Source organism: Oncorhynchus tshawytscha, linkage group LG02, assembly GCF_018296145.1.
Source record: "Oncorhynchus tshawytscha isolate Ot180627B linkage group LG02, Otsh_v2.0, whole genome shotgun sequence".
In the NCBI taxonomy this organism is placed as follows: Eukaryota; Metazoa; Chordata; class Actinopteri; order Salmoniformes; family Salmonidae; genus Oncorhynchus; species Oncorhynchus tshawytscha.
In genome coordinates this window covers 1058066-1077780 of record NC_056430.1, presented here as the reverse complement: position 1 = coordinate 1077780, position 19715 = coordinate 1058066, and the positions used below count along the sequence as shown (strand labels likewise).

The following is a 19715-nucleotide window of genomic DNA, read 5'->3' as shown; positions in this document are numbered from 1 at the left end:
CTCTGCGTATTGAAGCAGGTCAGATCAGAGATATTGTCTCTGCGTATTGAAACAGGTCAGATCAGGGATATTGTCTCTGCGTATTGAAACAGGTCAGATCAGAGATATTGTCTCTGTGTATTGAAACAGGTCAGATCAGGGATAAAGTCTATGTAACTATTGTGAACTCGAATAAATAGAGAATGGAACTAATTGTATCCTCTACTGCCTTTTCTACCTCAATATACATTAGCCCTTATTCCAGACCACCAGATATACCCTGGTATTATGTAGTGATGAGGACACAGACCACCAGATATACCCTGGTATTATGTGGCTGAGGACACAGACCACCAGATATACCCTGGTATTATGTAGTGATGAGGACACAGACCATCAGATATACCCTGGTATTATGTAGTGATGAGGACACAGACCATCAGATATACCCTGGTATTATGTAGTGATGAGGACACAGACCACCAGATATACCCTGGTATTATGTAGTGATGAGGACACAGACCACCAGATATACCCTGGTATTATGTAGTGATGAGGACACAGACCACCAGATATACCCTGGTATTATGTAGTGATGAGGACACAGACCACCAGATATACCCTGGTATTATGTAGTGATGAGGACACAGACCATCAGATATACCCTGGTATTATGTAGTGATGAGGACACAGACCACCAGATATACCCTGGTATTATGTGGCTGAGGACACAGACCACCAGATATACCCTGGTATTATGTAGTGATGAGGACACAGACCATCAGATATACCCTGGTATTATGTAGTGATGAGGACACAGACCACCAGATATACCCTGGTATTATGTAGTGATGAGGACACAGACCACCAGATATACCCTGGTATTATGTAGTGATGAGGACACAGACCACCAGATATACCCTGGTATTATGTAGTGATGAGGACACAGACCATCAGATATACCCTGGTATTATGTAGTGATGAGGACACAGACCACCAGATATACCCTGGTATTATGTAGTGATGAGGACACAGACCACCAGATATACCCTGGTATTATGTAGTGATGAGGACACAGACCACCAGATATACCCTGGTATTATGTAGTGATGAGGACACAGACCACCAGATATACCCTGGTATTATGTAGTGATGAGGACACAGACCATCAGATATACCCTGGTATTATGTAGTGATGAGGACACAGACCACCAGATATACCCTGGTATTATGTGGCTGAGTGATGAGGACACAGACCACCAGATATACCCTGGTATTATGTTGCTGAGTGATGAGGACACAGACCACCAGATATACCCTGGTATTATGTAGTGATGAGGACACAGACCATCAGATATACCCTGGTATTATGTGGCTGAGTGATGAGGACACAGACCATCAGATATACCCTGGTATTATGTGGCTGAGTGATGAGGACACAGACCATCAGATATACCCTGGTATTATGTGGCTGAGTGATGAGGACACAGACCATCAGATATACCCTGGTATTATGTTGCTGAGTGATGAGGACACAGACCACCAGATATACCCTGGTATTATGTAGTGATGAGGACACAGACCATCAGATATACCCTGGTATTATGTGGCTGAGTGATGAGGACACAGACCACCAGATATACCCTGGTATTATGTGGCTGAGTGATGAGGACACAGACCACCAGATATACCCTGGTATTATGTGGCTGAGTGATGAGGACACAGACCACCAGATATACCCTGGTATTATGTGGCTGAGTGATGAGGACACAGACCATCAGATATACCCTGGTATTATGTGGCTGAGTGATGAGGACACAGACCATCAGGTATACCCTGGTATTATGTGGCTGAGTGATGAGGACACAGACCACCAGATATACCCTGGTATTATGTGGTTCAGCAATGAGGACACAGACCACCAGATATACCCTGGTATTATGTGGCTGAGTGATGAGGACACAGACCACCAGATATACCCTGGTATTATGTGGTTCAGCGATGAGGAGAAACTGAAATGTTTTTTTGTCCATATGGGTATTTCTAAAAATGTACAAAAAAGAAATCAAAGAAAAAAAGGGCAAACTATATTTAAATAGTAAAAATATTTATATTCTATGTGCTAAATGGTACGTGTGTATAGTTGAATTTGGAAGTTTACATACACCTTAGCCAAACACATTTAAACTCAGTTTTTCACAATTCCTGACATTTAATTAAAGGAAAAAATCCCTGTTTTAGGTCAGTTAGGATCACCACTTTATTTTAAGAATGTGAAATGTCAGAATAATAGTCGAGAGAATTGTTTATTTCAGCTTTTATTTCTTTCATCACATTCCCAGTGGGTCAGAAGTTTACATACACTCAATTAGTATTTGGTAGCATTGCCTTTAAATTGGTTAACTTGGGTCAAATGTTTCGGGTAGCCTTCCACAAGCATCCCACAATAAGTTAGGTGAATTTTGGCCCATTCCTCCTGACAGAGCTGGTGTAACTGAGTCAGGTTTGTAGGCCTCCTTGCTCGCACACGCTTTTTCAGTTCTGCCCACAAATGTTCTGTAGGATTGAGGTCAGGGCTTTGTGATGGCCACTCCAATACCTTGACTTTGTTGTCCTTAAGCCATTTTGCCACAACTTTGGAAGTATGCTTGGGGTCATTGTCTATTTGGAACACCCATTTGTGACCAAGCTCTAAATTCCTGACTGATGTCTTGAGATGTTGCTTCAATATATCCATATAATTTTCTTACCTCATGATGCCATCTATTTTGTGAAGTGCACCAGTCCCTCCTGCAGCACAGCACCCCCACAACATGATGCTGCCACCCCCGTGCTTCACGGTTGGGATGGTGTTCTTCGGCTTGCAAGTCTCCCCCTTTTTTCCTCCAAACATAACGATGGTCATTATGGCCAAACAGTTATATTTTTGTTTCATCAGACCAGACGACATTTTTCCAATAAGTACCATCTTTGTCCTCATGTGCAGTTGCAAACCGTAGTCTGGATTTTATGGTGGTTTTGGAGCAGTGGCTTTTTCCTTGCTGAGCGTCCTTTCAGGTTATGGTTTACAACCAAAGTACTTTCATCTCTAGGAGACAGAACGCATCTCCTTCCTGAGCGGTATGACGGCTGCGTGGTCCCATGGTGTTTATACTTGCGTACTATTGTTTGTACAGATGAACGTGGTACCTTCAGGTATTTGGAAATTGCTCCCAATGATAAACCAGACTTGTGGAGGGCTTGGCTGATTTCTTTTGATTTCCCCATGATGTCAAGCAAAGGAGGCACTGAGTTTGAAGGTAGGCCTTGAAATACATCCACAGGTACACCTCCAATTGACTCAAATGATGTCCATTATTCTATCAGAAGCTTCTAAAATCATGACATCATTTTCTGGAATTTTCCAAGCTGTTTAAAGGCACAGTCAACTTAGTGTATGTAAACCTCTGACCCACTGGAATTGTGATACATTGAATTATAAGTGAAATAATCTGTCTGTAAACAATTGTTGGAAAAATTACTTGTGTCATGCACAAAGTAGATGTCCTAACCGACTTGCCAAAACTATAGTTTGTTAACAAGAAATGTGTGGACTGGTTGAAAAACAAGTTTTAGTGACTCCAACCTGAGTGTATGTAAACTTCCGACTTCAACTGTATGTTTATATGTATGTGTATATATACAGTGTGTATATGTGCATGTATATTATTTTACTGCTCTAGGGATATAATTATTGTTTGGATAACCTTATTTACTGTTATGTATTGATTTTTACCTTAAATTTGTTTCACTCTTAACGTGATACGCAATACAGAAAACACCAGAAGAAGAATTATCATTGAATTATTGTAATGTTTGTTTATGTGTCAATTAATCCCATAAAGGATGGGTTGCCAATTGGCGATTTGACACGAAAATAACATTTATTTCCTTCATTCATCAACATATCAGTTTTCCTCAACTGTTGAACAACACTGAATCTCAACAGTCTGCAGAGCCTCCACAACCATATATTCTGCTCCCCTCGCTCCTTTAACTCTTTCACGTGCCTCCGTGTAGGAGACCTGTTGTATAGCCCTGACACTCCGTGTAGGAGACCTGCTGTATAGCCCTGACCCTACGTGTAGGAGACCTGCCATATAGCCCTGACCCTCCGTGTAGGAGATCTGTCGTATAGCCCTGACCTTTGTCACTTCATACTTCTTTACGCTAACCGGGCACTCTGGGGAATTGGGAACGTGGTTGGCCTTACAATTAAAACATTGTACACCCTCAAATCCCTCAACAACGTTCCTTCGGCACACACTTGATACAAGTCCATATCTTTTGCAATTCCGGCAAAACACCTGCATGGACACAAACGCTCTCACTACATATCTAAAATATGCCACCTTTACATGTGAAAGGAGATACTCTTCGTCAAACATCTGTCGTGACTTTACTTTCATTAATCTGGTGACTTATTTATATATTTATATAACTACCTATGTTTAATTGTTACTTGATTTTTAAAAAATGTATCATGTAACAATTAACTCATTAGGAATTTGGAGAGTGGTTGTTTTAAAGAGTTACCATCTCCTGAATTAAACTCTAAAGGTCTTTACCTATCACATCCATAAAACAGTCAACGTATTCAATCATAACCTCTTATCATATTATCATTCTGAACGGTTGTAACCTTCTTGGATCTGCAGAAACCCCAGCCTTACTTATGATTCAGTACTACACAAATTGGTTTAATTATTTATTTAACAGCTAACTAAATAATAACACAGAATTAACATACACACTTAATACAAAAGAAAAAGGTCCCTAGCGGACTGGCACAATATGGTGGCTTGTTACACAATGACATGGAGGGCGTGAGAAAAAGACACTTATCGTTGATACATTTTAGGATCTACTCTCACAGTAATCATATACTTTTGCACACGAAACCACCACCCGTTCGCTGTAAGATATCATTCATGTATTTACGTGCGCATGCCTTCGTTCACATTCCCCTACTCACTTCTTCTTCACACCAGTATCTCAAACTCTTCCTACAGCCATCAAACAGCAGGAAAGGGCCAGTTTGAGACAGAGACCCCAACCTATCCTTTCTTTGGATTGGTAGATCCCCAAAAATAAAAAATGAAAATTCGATGAGGGTTGTTGACGTCAACCGCCTGTATTCAAGCATGATACCATGAATAGCAATCTCGAGACAACTCAGATATAATGTTTTTTTTTCATTCTAAAAGTTGATGTCGGTGATGTCACATGTCCTATTTATATTTATAACAGTACACTCATAACAACCTAAGCATTACACAACTTCTATTCCATCAAATAAACCTCGCCCAGCAAATAAGCCATACTGTCACGCCCTGGTCAAAGTATTTTGTGTTTATCTTTATGTATTTGGTCAGGCCAGGGTGTGGCATGGGGTTTTTGTAATTGTGGTGTGTTTGTCTTGGGGTTTTGGTGGTGGTATTGGGATTGTAGCTTAGTGGGTTGTCTAGCAAAGTCTATGGCTGTCTGGAGTGGTTCTCAATCAGAGGCAGATGCTTATCGTTGTCTCTGATTGGGAACCATATTTAGGCAGCCATATTCTTTGAGTTTGTCGTGGGTGATTGTCCTTAGTGTCCTATGTGTACTCTCCGTTAGTTTGCACTAGATAGGCTGTTTCGATTACGTTTATTGTTTTGTGTAGTGTTCGTGTTTCTTTATTTTATTAAACATGAATCTCAATCGACACGCTGCAGTTTGGTCCGACTCTCCTTCATCACCACTAGAAAACCGTTACACATACATTTTCGTTGTTGACCAAATTCGGCACGCATTGACCGCCTTACAAGTCAATTATGATTGCATGTCTACTTATATTAACTACATAATTATTTATATACGCCTACTGTATGATAGCTAGTAAATGAATTAGCTAACTAACGTTAGCCTGCCTAGCGAAACTTCTGAAGAAGGAAACATTTTTATTTCTACAGTTTCCAAAAGCTAACCAAACAAAAACATATTTACTTTTACGAGACGTGTTTGTGCATTAATAGAACAATTTATTACTTATTTACATTCGTTTTTACTTACACTTGTATGTTGACTCCGTATTGACGTTTTGGCTGACTTTTCTTAGCAGATGTACGATCATCACAAATTGAATTATGGGGCGTAGTGAACATAATTGTACACTCACAAACTCCATTAACAACAAGGGCTGAAGGGCTTACGTTGAAAACTTCCCTTGGATTATCATTTGGACCACCAACACATATGGCCGCGGGGATTCCCCCAAGGGCGTAAGGCGAGAGTAAGTTTATGAGTTTGAAACGCAGCCTCTGTTTCAAAGTAACATTATCACGTTATCAATGATGTCCGATGCATTGTTTGATCACATAGATTTTCAAACCGTGGCTTGTACTGTCCCTCCAACCTGAGATGGGCTGTCTGTCCCTCCAACCTGAGATGGGCTGTCTGTCCTCCATCCTGAGATGGGCTGTCTGTCCCTCCATCCTGAGATGGGCTGTCTGTCCTCCATCCTGAGATGGGCCGACTGTCCCTCCATTCTGAGATGGGCTGTCTGTCCCTCCATCCTGAGATGGGCTGTCTGTCCCTCCAACCTGAGATGGGCTGTCTGTCCCTCCAACCTGAGATGGGCTGTCTGTCCTCCATCCTGAGATGGGCTGTCTGTCCTCCATCCTGAGATGGGCTGTCTGTCCCTCCATCCTGAGATGGGCTGTCTGTCCTCCATCCTGAGATGGGCTGTCTGTCCTCCATCCTGAGATGGGCCGACTGTCCCTCCATTCTGAGATGGGCTGTCTGTCCCTCCATCCTGAGGTGGGCTGTCTGTCCCACCATCCTGAGATGGGTCGTCTGGCCCGCTTTCCTGAGATGGGTCGTCAGTCCCCACCCTGAGCATTAATGATTCATCATTCAGAGGCCGTAGAGATGGGTTGTCAGTCCCCACCCTGAGCATTAATGATTCATCATTCAGAGGCCGTAGAGAAGCCAGATTTAGACATCACATGTAATGTAACAATTCCATTTCACGCCCTGCTGTTCATATAAATACTTTATTATAATTTACTGGTTTCTCTCAGTTATTTATCCTGGGAAAGGGGAGTTGTTTGGGCGGTAAATCTCAGTAAATGGGTTTCCGCCATTCAATCTTGATCCTAATGTTCAGAATGAATTGTCAATCAGTTAAGCAGAAGCCAAGGAGTTGATTAAAAAAACTGGTTAAAAATAAATGGAAACAGTTGTGGAACAGGAAGGGAAGAGGAAGAGGAAGAGACCTGTATAAGATCCAGGAAAAGGTTGTGGAACAGGAAGAGGAAGAGACCTGTATAAGATCCAGGAAAAGGTGGGAACAGGAAGGGAAGAGGAAGAGACCTGTATAAGATCCAGGAAAAGGTGGGAACAGGAAGGGAAGAGGAAGAGACCTGTATAAGATCCAGGAAGAGGTGGGAACAGGAAGGGAAAAGGAAGAGACCTGTATAAGATCCAGGAAAAGGTGGGAACAGGAAGAGGAAGAGACCTGTATAAGATCCAGGAAAAGGTTGTGGAACAGGAAGAGGAAGAGACCTGTATAAGATCCAGGAAAAGGTTGTGGAACAGGAAGAGGAAGAGACCTGTATAAGATCCAGGAAAAGGTGGGAACAGGAAGAGGAAGAGACCTGTATAAGATCCAGGAAAAGGTGGGAACAGGAGGGGAAGAGACCTGTATAAGATCCAGGAAAAGGTGGGAACAGGAGGGGAAGAGACCTGTATAAGATCCAGGAAAAGGTGGGAACAGGAAGGGAAGAGGAAGATACCTGTATAAGATCCAGGAAAAGGTGGGAACAGGAAGGCAAAAGGAAGAGACCTGTATAAGATCCAGGAAAAGGTTGTGGAACAGGAAGGGAAAATGAAGAGACCTGTATAAGATCCAGGAAAAGGTGGGAACAGGAAGAGACCTGTATAAGATCCAGGAAGAGGTGGGAACAGGAAGGGAAAAGGAAGATACCTGTATAAGATCCAGGAAAAGGTGGGAACAGGAAGGCAAAAGGAAGAGACCTGTATAAGATCCAGGAAAAGGTGGGGGCAGGAAGGGAAGAGACCTGTATAAGATCCAGGAAAAGGTGGGGGCAGGAAGGTCCTCAGGCTGAGAGAGAAGGGAGGAAAGTGTAATCACAAGGAGACCGAGACACACAAGGCTCAACAGTACATTGAAATTGGTGGTGAAACATCCGACTGAGAGGTGTGATCATTGTCAGGACAAGATGAAGACAGTGGAACATGTTCTATTTCAGTGCCAGAAATATGTGAGAGAAAAGGGAACGATTGTTATTAGATTTGAGGTGTAATGGAGTTGAAGAGCCAAGATTAAGCGAACTGCTGGGGAAATCTTCAGTGGATGTTACGAGATCATTGGGTAGGATTTATACCGTCCCTGTCTCTGGTCCACACTCCAGGCCAGTTGGTGGTGGTAATGCACCTTAAAGTGCCATTAAAAAATCCACAGAAGAAGTGGCAGCTGTAAGTGGTGGTCTTGTCATTAATTCCATCTGTAAGTTTTTGATCTGAGCGTATTACTTTTGAATATTTCACACAAATATAATGCCTGTAAACACAAATATAAACAAAAAACAGTTGTGCTGACTGCAGGGGTTGTCCCAGGGGGCATTTAAACATTCTTAACATTCAATACACACGGTCTCTGCACGCTTCAAATTACAGACATCATTTACAGAAAATGGTTGAATGGAAAGACGCTTCACTAATTGATTTGATCAAGTTGAAATAAGGACACGACGCAGTGTTGCTATGTTGCAGCTCTGACACTAAAGGGAGCACTCACACAACAAATCATAGTCAAGCTTTTTGTTTCAACACTTCCACATCTTCAGTAACACAGTTGACGGTCTCTGAATCTTACCAACAATGGAAGGTCAAAATGGTGTGTATTCAATTCTATTTAAACTGTATTATCAAATACAGCATAGGACCATTCTCTTTCAATAAAGTTATTGTATTTCCCAAGACAACAATTACAAAAAACAAAATTACAAACTCTAAATGCAGACTTCATAAATTAATGTTTAGCTACATGTAGGCTAATTGTTTATAGAAAAAGATGACAAGAGGATATGAGTGAGTCATACATGTTGATTTTGAAATAATGGAACATTATCTGAGGGCAAGGGGGACTGCGGTTTCCACAAGTCACCACAGCCACAAAATCTTCATGGGCTATATTGTTTTAAAAAATCATGAAAACTAAAATGAGCTTTTTGGTCATAATTTAAGGTTAGCAATGTGGTTTAAGGGTAGGTTTACAATCACATGTGGGATGGCAGGTTAGAGCGTTGGGCCAGTAACCGAAAGGTTGTCGGATCAAATCCCTTTGCTGACAAGGTAAAAATTTGTAAAAGGCAGTTAGTTAACCTACTGTTCCCCGGTTGGCCGTCATTGTAAATAAGAATTTGTTCTTAACTGACTTGCCTAGTTAAATGAAGGTTACATTTGAAAACCTTTGTGGCTGTGGTAACTAGTGACGCTAGCCAGGACTATCTGGGATGGGTGCTATGACGTACACACTCATCTTCTCGCGATACTTAATAGTCGCAGTAGATCTTATAAGCCGGTTGCGTATCCGGGTCCTGTCGTTCGTCCTCAGTGTAGGATAACGAAGCATTATCGTAATATATTTACACTGAAACAGCGTTAAGATCTTGCCAAGTTATATTTTAATATCTTTATTCATTCGTGAGAGGGTGACCTGAAACACACCGAGCGAGGTAAGCAAACGAAAACAAGTCATTCGTCTTTAATTTATCCGGTTTCGTTAGTTAGCGTGCCCGGTATGCTAGTTAGTGGGGTTAACCTTGCATGGCTACCCGGAATCTTTGCTCCGGTCAAATGGTAACGTTACATCACGCTCACGGATGTACGTTTCTTATCCGCAAGGAAGTATGTAGCGAATGAATGTATAGAGCAGCGGAAGAGTTCAGTTCCAGCGGTCATGTAAGGGCTAACCGGGCCGATGATTAGGTTGTCCGTGTTATCTGGGATTCTTCGGACGACCATAACCCTTCCGGACCATGCTAGTTCATTTAGCTAATGTGAACATATATTTGTATGAATCCTTTTTATTTTTAAAATAGAAAAACCAATATTTTTGCTGATGTGACTCATTGGGTAACATGCTGACTGGACCGGCCGTGTGCGTCCATCGCGCTCATGTTGTATTTGGTCTCCACACCAGACGATCAGGACACGCAGGTGTATCAAAACCAACTCTTCATTTGGGGGGACAGGTCGAAAACTATTAACAAGTGTGGTCATTTAGTTAGCTACGCAGACGCTCTTTGAAGTGTGGGTGCAGTGATTAAATAACATGTATTTTGTAAGGCAAAATAAAACGGTGTGGTCAGCATGCGAGTTATGACATCTAAAATGTAACCCGGTAGATATGAAATGTTTCTCTTGACTTGATTCACAACTAACTGCTGGTATTTTAGGCTCACTTGATTTAATTTGGCATGTCAGATTACACTTCAATGTAATTTAACTGTAATCTAAATCCTTTTTAAATGTCAAATGTTTTTTTTTTGTTGCCATGATTTAAAAAATCATATGGACTGGAAGGCAGGACAAACTCATTTTCACTCGTTAAAATCAAAATAAATCAGCACGTTTTTTGGCTCAGTCGATAGTTTAGACTTAAAAAATAAATAAAATCTGCAATATGTAACTTCTTGGTCGACCAGACGAAATTCCCATAGATCATTCTCATTGAGTCTAAGAAGCGGTAGAAGTGTTCTGTGTGCTATTTCTATTCTTTCCGTTTCGTTGGTCTCTTACATTAGGTTTTGAAAATACAACATTTTTTGGGTGTAAAGGGATTATTTTCAATTACATGTGTCACACTTGTTCATATGACTTTTATTTTGCTAAATTAGTACTTTAAAAACAAGGGTTTTATCAACTAGATTCAAACAAATGATATACCTGTCCAACTAATCAGTTTGTCAAATTTCTGCCCTGCTAGAGCTGCCCCAGGTCAACTGTAAGTGTTATTGTGAAGTGGCGTTGTGGCATCAATAATGGCACAATCATGAAGGCCACGCAAGCTCACACAATGGGAGTGCCGAGTGCTGAAGCGTGTAAAAAAAGTCGGTCCTTGGTTGCAACACTTATTTGAATGACTGCAAGCCAGGCCTAATTGCCCAACATCTGTGCCTGACCTCACTAATGCTCTAGTTCCATTCAGCTACAAATGTTCCAACATCTAGTGGAAAGCCTTCCCAGAAGAGTGGAGGCTGTTATAGCAGCAATGTTCCAACATCTAGTGGAAAGCCTTCCCAGAAGAGTGGAGGCTGTTATAGCAGCAATGTTCCCACATCTAGTGGAAAGCCTTCCCAGAAGAGTGGAGGCTGTTATAGTAGCAAAGGGTAGACCAACTCCATATTAATGTGTATAGTTTTGGAATGAGATGTTTGACAAGCAAGTGTCCACATGTTTTAGGTCATGGTGTGTGTGCAACGATTTTAGAGTTTTAGTTCTTATAAGGAAATCGGTCACTTGAAATAAGTCATTTAGGATGTTAACAAATTTGTGTTCAATTAATCACATGGATAGTGTATGGAAATCACTGAAACTGGGACAATTCAGCTACATGAGCCCTTTGCGCTCTACTAAAAGTCTAACCACAACAAACTTGGGTATACTTCATGAGAACCTGTAGTAGCCATTTATCAACTCAGTAGTGAGTCATTTAGCAGACTCATAACCCTAATTGCTCCTGTATGTGTCTCTGGATGAGAGCCTTGCTCAAGGGCACATTGACCAATATCCCCCCCACCTAAACGGTTCAGGAATTAAATGGACCGCCCTTGTCTGGAAATTCGTCACTCGTTTGTCCCGCAATGATTGTGTTTTCAGCCACCGGTAGTTTGTGGGTTTATTTGCGCCAAGGTCACTTGTGATTGCATGTCTACTTTAAATTAAATATATAATTATTAAAATACACCTACTGTATGATAGCTAGAAAATAAAGTAGCTAATGTTAGCCTGCCTAGCTGGAACTTCTGAAGAAGGAAAATGTTTTATTTCAAATTTGCCAAAAGCTAACCAAACAAAAACATGACTTTCTATGAGAGTTGACATGTTTGTGCCATGTGCATTAGTAGCGCAATTTCTAATTTATTTACATTTTTTTACTTGTAAAGTCTGCTTCAAAGGAGATTTAAAGCTCCAACGGTATGTTAATTTGGTTCTGACACCGATATATCTGCTGATAGACTGGTTTACAGCGGGGAAATGAGTCATGTTTCCACCCTGAATTCTCAGAAATTGCAATCCAGAAGAGTAACTGTCCAATAAGCTTCAATTGTTGATTTCATACCTTGTGACAAGGACATTATGAGACTGGCCACTAGTGTTCAGATCACTATGACATTCCCCTTTTCATCCTATTTATTGAGTGTCCCTTATCGCCGATACAATGCATAGCGTTAAGGCCAATATCTGCTGATACACGGGTGAATGGCTCTAAAAGAGATGTTGTCAATCCTAATCGTCACCTTTCTGTTTCCCATCAAGGCTTTGACAATCGCTGTAAGGATGGAGACTTTAATTCGCCGCTGCCCGTTCCTGTCCCGCGTGCCCCAGACCTTCCTCCAGCAGGCCCGGAAATCCCTGGTGGTCTATGCCCAGAAATGTCCTGTGATGATGAACCTGGCCTCCAAGCCTCTGGCCCGCTCTCTCTGCTCCTCCTCAGCTAGGTTCCAGAAGGCTGAGGACACCGTGACTTCAGCCCAGACACCAGGTGAGGGGCGTGGATATCAATCTAACACTGAACCTTGCTGGAGGCAGGAGATTTCATGGTGGTCAGATCACACGATCAGGGAAAACTCTTGCCCAGGAGGGACATTAATTTTTGTCTTCTGCGGCATTTACAACAGTCTATAGGAGTACAGTTATATCTCATGGCAAGAAACTCTCGATTCCAATAAACAACTCGTCAAAAGCTATAATTATTTAAATCCACTGTGTTGCTCTTCATCTCCTTACCCTAGTGTCTTTTGTTCTTTTTTAGGTGCCAATGGGGGCACTACCACCAAGTTGCCTCAGAGCCACCCCATGCCCCCCTCTGGTCAGGCCTCGGGGGCCTCCAAGTGCCCCTTCCTGGCGGCTGAGATGGGCCAGAACAGCGGTGTGGTGCGCCAGGCCAGCCTCCAGCTGCAGGAGGACGTGCAGGAGGTCCGCACCATTCAGAAAGGTAAACAAGGAGTTAAATTCATATTGGATCATAGGCTTTAATACAGGTTAAGGCTCTGAATTAAACTTCTACTTTATTATTCAGAGGTACAGGACAGTCCTAATAACCTGGAGGCTGATATTATTTGACCAATACAGATGTAGGTCATTTAAAGCCATACAAAATAAATACTATGTTTTTCCGTGTATTTTTTTGAATGTCCTTCCTCATCTGTGAGCCAGGCTGACTTGGCCAACATCAGTGCCTGAACTCACTAATAGTCTACAGGTACTTTGTACCTGAATGGAAGCAATGTTCCAACATCCTAGAAGAAAGCTGGAGGCTATTATGGCAGTAAAGGGGGACCAACTCTATATTAAAGCCTTCCCTGGAGGCTATTATGGCAGTAAAGGGGGACCAACTCTATATTAAAGCCTTCCCTGGAGGCTATTATGGCAGTAAAGGGGGGCAACTCTATATTAAAGCCTTCCCTGGAGGCTATTATGGCAGTAAAGGGGGGACCAACTCTATATTAAAGCCTTCCCTGGAGGCTATTATGGCAGTAAAGGGGGGGACCAACTCTATATTAAAGCCTTCCCTGGAGGCTGTTGTAGCACCAAGGGAGGGGGACCAACTCCATATTAAAGCCTTCCCAGAAGACTGGAGGCTGTTGAAGCACCAAGGGAGGGGGGACCAACTCCATATTAAAGCCTTCTTAGAAGACTGGAGGCTGTTGAAGCACCGAGGGGGGGGGGGATCCAGATGTGTCAGATCCAGCCCATAGAAATATTAAAATAAACTCTCTTTATTCAGTCATCGCTAATCGCTGTGTTTCTCCAGATGTGACCCCAGCCCAGGTCCTGGCCAGCTCTTCTGGTGCGGTCAACACCTCCAATCTGATGAAGAAGCTGCTGAAGCAACGTCCAACCAGGATGTCCCAACTGCTGCAGGAGAACATGCCCAGCTGTGAGTCACCAAGATCAGACCGTTCAAACTTTTATTGTCCCCGTAGAGAAGTTAATTGTGCAGCCTGAAGCATAGAAGTCTGTTTTTCATAGGATTTGTATTGTGTGTCCTGAAGAAAATAATTGGTTACTGTTTATGGTTCCTTTTCAAACGACTGTTAACCATTCTTGTCAGCATTAGTCTTTTTTATATCGCCTCACTCGTCCCAAGTGGCGTTACACTTTGACCGTGTTGCGATCGATGTCATGGCGACGTGACATTGCATTAATTTCTTCACGTTCACAAAGTCAGCAGCTCACCATAGATGTAATCATTACCTTTTAAAAAAAAGTGTTTTCCCTTTATGGTAATTTTTTTTAAAAAAGTGTGCAATGGTTGAACAAAATGTTTAGATTTGTTCTAGTTATTATGAGCCTGTTAGCTAACAAACCACATCTTTGTCTCTGAAAAGTTGCCTGGCTTGCTAGATTGACAAATCCTAAATACATTTTAAAGATTGCCTTTTTGGTGTAAAAAAAAAAAAATCGTGCATGTAATGTTTTGATTTTGGACCAGGCTGATGACATGTTAATACGGACTGCTGTTTTTCTGTTCGTACTTTTTCATAATGACTATGTTCATCATTTAATTAGAGCCAAAGCTGGGAAGTTAAAAGGTGAGGCATTATACTGAGGGGTTGGCAGGACTTTTAAATGACCCCAATCATGGCCAGGTTGGTTGGAGGAAATAAAACCAGAGCCTTTTGTCGTCGGCCTCGCAGATATAAAGTTGACGGGTTACTTGAGTTTCGAAATGTTCCATTTTTACTGAAACAGGAAACTCTTTCACCTTGTAATCATGGTTCCTTCCTCTCCCTGCAGTCTCGAACTTCCGCTACGATGAGTTCTTTGAGAGGAAGATTGAGGAGAAGAAGAGTGACCACACGTACCGTGTCTTTAAGACGGTTAACCGGCGAGCCACGGACTTCCCCATGGGTGACGACTACACCGATTCCCTAAGCAACAGGAGAGACGTGTCTGTGTGGTGCTCCAATGACTACCTGGGCATGAGCAGACACCCGCGGGTCGTCAACTCCATCACGTAAGTAGCCAGACAACTGGCGACGAGTGGATAGTTAGATAAATGAGGTGAACAGACCGGTGGTTTGATGGGTTGTGTTTAGTAGAACACAGTAGGAAAACCCATTTGCAACACACAGCAGTTTAGTAGAACACACAGTAGGAAAAATGCAATTTGTGTGTTTCAAATGGGTTTTCTTTCCCCCAGATTAGTAATTGGCAACCTCCCTCATTTCATTCAATTTCAGAATTTTTTTTCTCATGCTACCTACTGAACACAACCAGAAGCTTAATTGATCCCTGAGGGGAGATGACAGAACAGACTGTTTCACTGTTCCCCCTGAGGACCAATCAAATATCTCTTGGGTTATATGTAGATACCCACAAAGGGTGGTCTGTTAATGACTCCGTGAAGGTGTGAGCTTGTTAATTGGCTTGTTTACCTGGTGGTGGTGTTGTCAGACGTTGGGGTAATCATGGTTCCGGGGCAGCTGTTGACTTTACCCGCTGTTTCCAGGGAGACATTGCATAAGCACGGCAGTGGGGCTGGAGGAACTAGGAACATCTCTGGGACCAGTAAGTTCCATGTGGAGCTGGAACAGGAACTAGCAGATCTCCACAGGAAGGATGCTGCGCTACTCTTCACTTCCTGCTTCGTAGCCAATGACTCCACCTTGTTCACCCTGGCCAAGATGATGCCAGGTAACCCCATTACTCACCTGCTCTTGTACCATAAACTGTACTTCCAAATAACAATGGGCTAGTTGTTTTTTTTGTGTCGCCCAGGTGTGCAGAGTCTGTACATTTGAGAGTTAATCTGGGTCATGGTACTGAACAGCCTGTTTATTCTCCTGTCTCCAGGCTGTGAGATCTACTCTGATGCAGGGAATCATGCCTCCATGATCCAGGGCATCCGGAACAGTGGAGCCAAGAAGTTCATCTTCCGTCACAATGACCCTGACCACTTGAGAGAGCTGCTGCTGAAATCAGACCCCTCCTCTCCAAAGATAGTGGCCTTCGAGACGGTCCACTCCATGGATGGTGAGTGTAGTTCTTGTAATGTGTCCCAAAGGGTACCCTATTCCCTATATAGTGCCCTACTTCTGCCCCATAGGTCTCTGGTCAAAAGTAGTGCATTATATAGGTTGACATTTGGAACACATGTAACTTTTTTTTGGGGGGGGCGACCTGACCTGACCAAACATAGGAATGGGTTATGTAGATCTCTTTCTAATTGAAAGCAAGTCTAAGAAGTGGTAGACCTGTTTTTTGGTGCACCATTCTATGCTTCCGGGAAACAGTTTTTTAAATTTATGTATGTATTGTTCACCAGCTGAAAATACAATATTTTTGTATACATTTTTTGCTGACTGTGTGTGTGTATATATATTTTAAGACTAAAACATCCCCTCATAGGTTCCCAAATGAACACTGCCCTGTTTAGATAATGTTCTATACTTTCCAACCTCTATGAAACAGATTATGATATTAGTCCTTTGTTTCTTAAAGGAGCGGTGTGTCCTACTGTAATCTTGTTTAAAATGCCTCCTGTTGAAATATAATACTGTGTATCTTGTCTTAAAGGAGCGGTGTGTCCTCTGGATGAGTTGTGTGATGTGGCCCATGAGTTTGGAGCCATCACGTTTGTTGACGAGGTGCATGCGGTGGGGCTGTACGGCGCTAGGGGAGGAGGTATCGGGGACCGAGACGGCATCATGCACAAGATGGACATCATCTCTGGAACACTGGGTCAGTACTCAAATAACAAGCAAAATGGCCCCAGAGAATTATGTTTAAACCTTCAAGTCCTGTGACTTGGCTTTACATATCAGGGATGTGGTTTGTCCTGAAAAATGAGGAATTCCTGCTTCATCCTCCATTCAGTTCTAGTTGAAAACTGCCCCGTCTCCTAGACAACTTCCAGATTTGTCTATGTTCCATTCACATCGCTGAACCAGTCTTTGTTTATCTGAAACCCTGAGACGAAGCAGATGTCTGGGCTCGAATACAGGTGGTTGAGGTTGTTGCTTAACGCTCCTTGGGGCACTGGAGAAACAGGAACTAGGATCTGTTCACGACCTGTTGCTAGGAGACCACGGTGCTTCTTAAATTTCCTCTAAGCCTGGGGACTGCTGAGAGACCAATCATCACACACACTGGGACAATCTGGAGAGGTGCTTTGTCTGTTAGAATAGAAGAAAGTCAAGATGACCAGACAGAACAGCTGAACACCACGCTGGGGGCTTTCTGAAGGACTAGAACGTCTCCTTTAACGCCCCCCAAAAGAGTGTTTAATTTGTTATTTTGTCCTAATTAGTGTTATTGATATGTTCTTCCAGGCAAAGCGTATGGCTGTGTTGGAGGCTACATCGCCAGTACCGCCGCCCTGGTGGACACGGTGCGTAGTTACGCTGCAGGCTTCATATTCACCACGTCTCTGCCTCCCATGCTGCTGGCGGGCGCCCGCGAGTCCATCCAAACCCTTAAAGGGGAGGAGGGCCGCGCCCTCCGGAGGAAACACCAGCGCAACGTCAAGCTGCTGAGACAGATGCTCATGGACTCTGGACTGCCCGTCGTCCACTGTCCCTCTCACATCATCCCTGTCAGGGTGAGAATCACTACATCTTAGGGTTCAGCACTATAGCGTGAATGAAATTTTAAAGGCAATGTTTCCGCTTTCATTGAGACTCACGGTAAACGCTGCTTATGTCAGCTCAATCAGAAATTACCTTTAAATGTAAGGTGCGCTGAATTAATACAATCAAGCCCTTAATCTTCCCAAATGAGACTGACCAGGTGAATCCAGGTGAAAGATATGATCCCTTATTGATGTCACTTGTTAAATCCATGTCAATCAGTGTAGATTAAGGGGAGGAGACGGGTTAAAGAAGGATTTAAAAGCCTTGAGACAATTTAGACATGGGGTTGTGTATGTGTACCATTCAGAGTGAAAGGGCAAGACAATATATTGAGGTGCCTTTGAACCGGGTATGGTAGTAGAGAACTGCACCTTTTCTGGGTTTTTCAAGCTCAACAGCTCCTGGTGTCTAGAATGGTCCACCAGCCAACTGGATACAAATGAACTGTGGGAAGCGTTTGAGTCAACATGGCCCAACATCCCTGTAGGATGCTTTCGACACCTTGTAGAGTCCGTGCCCCGAAGAATTGAGGCTGTTCTGAAGGGGGGGGGAATCATGGCTTTACTAGAGCCCAGAGTTATCACTGACCAGACCAGGCCCTGCATATTCTCACACCTAGAGAGCATGGTGTTCTCCATCAGCCTTGTCACTGTTTATTGACAACCTCAGCGTTACAACACTTTGACCTAAAACACTATTATTATTATTATTATTATTATTGTTAGACCTCAACATAGTCACTAAGGACGTACTCAACGTGGTCTCACATGGATGGATTGATTTATTGCAGGTGTCCGACGCGGAGAAGAACACTGAGGTCTCTGACGTCATGATGAGTCGTTACAACATCTACGTCCAGGCCATCAATTATCCCACGGTCGCCAGGGGGGAGGAGCTTCTACGCATCGCCCCCACGCCACACCACACCCCTCAGATGATGATGTACTTTGTCGGTAAGAGACATGTTCGGTCTAGCTGGCAAGTAAACAGGAAGTGACTGCGGTCAATGGTTTCTCAAACGTTGTTTTTGTTGTGAACCTCTAGCCGTGTTCAGTACTAGGCATAAAACTGAAGGGAATGTTTTGGGGGGTGAATGGATCAACTCTCACTTTAACGCCATGTTTATCCAGATATACAACTAAAGTATACTTCTGTGGCTGGACATAATATTTGTTTGACCTCGAAGACCCCAGTAGTAAAAGATAAACTTGATATTTTGTAAAACCCTTGGTGGTTTTCAGTAAGCATGAAACTTACTGAAATGGCCAAGTACATCCTCCTTTAAAAACAATATTGTCCCCTCCCCCTCTTTCAGAGAAGTTGGTTCAGACGTGGAAGGAGTCCGGTCTACCTCTGAAGTCCCAATCTTCGGCAGGGTGTAACTTCTGTCGGCAGCCACTGCACTTTGAGCTAATGACTGAGGGAGAACAGTCTTACTTCAGAGGCCTGAGCCACCCCATCTCAGCTCACGCATGATGACACCTGGGAATACACGAAACCCCATTCCTCCGTCACGGTCATTGGCACCTTTTTATTACCTTGCTAGTGCGCTACTTTATCCACCACGGGGCCGTAGGGCTCTTGTCAAAAGTAGCACACTAGCAAGGGAAGAGGGTACCGTTTGTGATGTCATAGACTGTATATTTGTATTTTATAAGTGTCATAACTTATTATTGAGTATTCAATGGGCACTAGATTGTCGAAATAAATATAACTTTAATGTTTTCCTGTTGTGTTATTGTCGCGTTCACTTGGGCACATTTTTTTTAAGGCTGTTTGGTTTGAACATGAAGTCCACCCCAATGAGGAGGCTATAACCAATAGTGTCCTATA

At 42.9% G+C, this 19715-nt stretch overlaps 1 protein-coding gene across 2 annotated transcripts; it reads left to right on the top strand.

Annotated features, from left to right (window-relative positions):
* The first annotated feature begins 9598 nt into the window (after positions 1-9598).
* LOC112222112 (5-aminolevulinate synthase, nonspecific, mitochondrial) lies at positions 9599-19606 on the top strand. 2 transcript variants are annotated; one of them, XM_024384732.2, is made up of 11 exons: positions 9599-9755; positions 12562-12787; positions 13058-13240; positions 14060-14185; positions 15046-15265; positions 15761-15945; positions 16105-16284; positions 16828-16992; positions 17583-17851; positions 18673-18835; positions 19198-19606. In XM_024384732.2, the coding sequence occupies exons 2-11, from the start codon at positions 12583-12585 to the stop codon at positions 19356-19358; spliced, it is 1857 nt and encodes a 618-aa protein (XP_024240500.1). In that variant the 5' UTR covers positions 9599-9755; positions 12562-12582; the 3' UTR covers positions 19359-19606. The 2 variants fall into 2 exon arrangements, with proteins under 2 accessions (XP_024240500.1, XP_042185407.1); XM_042329473.1 differs by lacking the exon at positions 9599-9755 and adding an exon at positions 10070-10093.
* The last annotated feature ends 109 nt before the right edge of the window (positions 19607-19715 follow it).

Bases quoted from the DNA above. Each gene is read 5' to 3' on its own strand.
- LOC112222112 (XM_024384732.2), top strand. From the start codon at position 12,583: ATGGAGACTTTAATTCGCCGCTGCCCGTTCCTGTCCCGCGTGCCCCAG. The intron at 13,241-14,059 runs GTAAACAAGGAG...GTGTTTCTCCAG, and splicing joins GGTCCGCACCATTCAGAAAG to ATGTGACCCCAGCCCAGGTC. The intron at 16,285-16,827 runs GTGAGTGTAGTT...CTTGTCTTAAAG, and splicing joins GACGGTCCACTCCATGGATG to GAGCGGTGTGTCCTCTGGAT.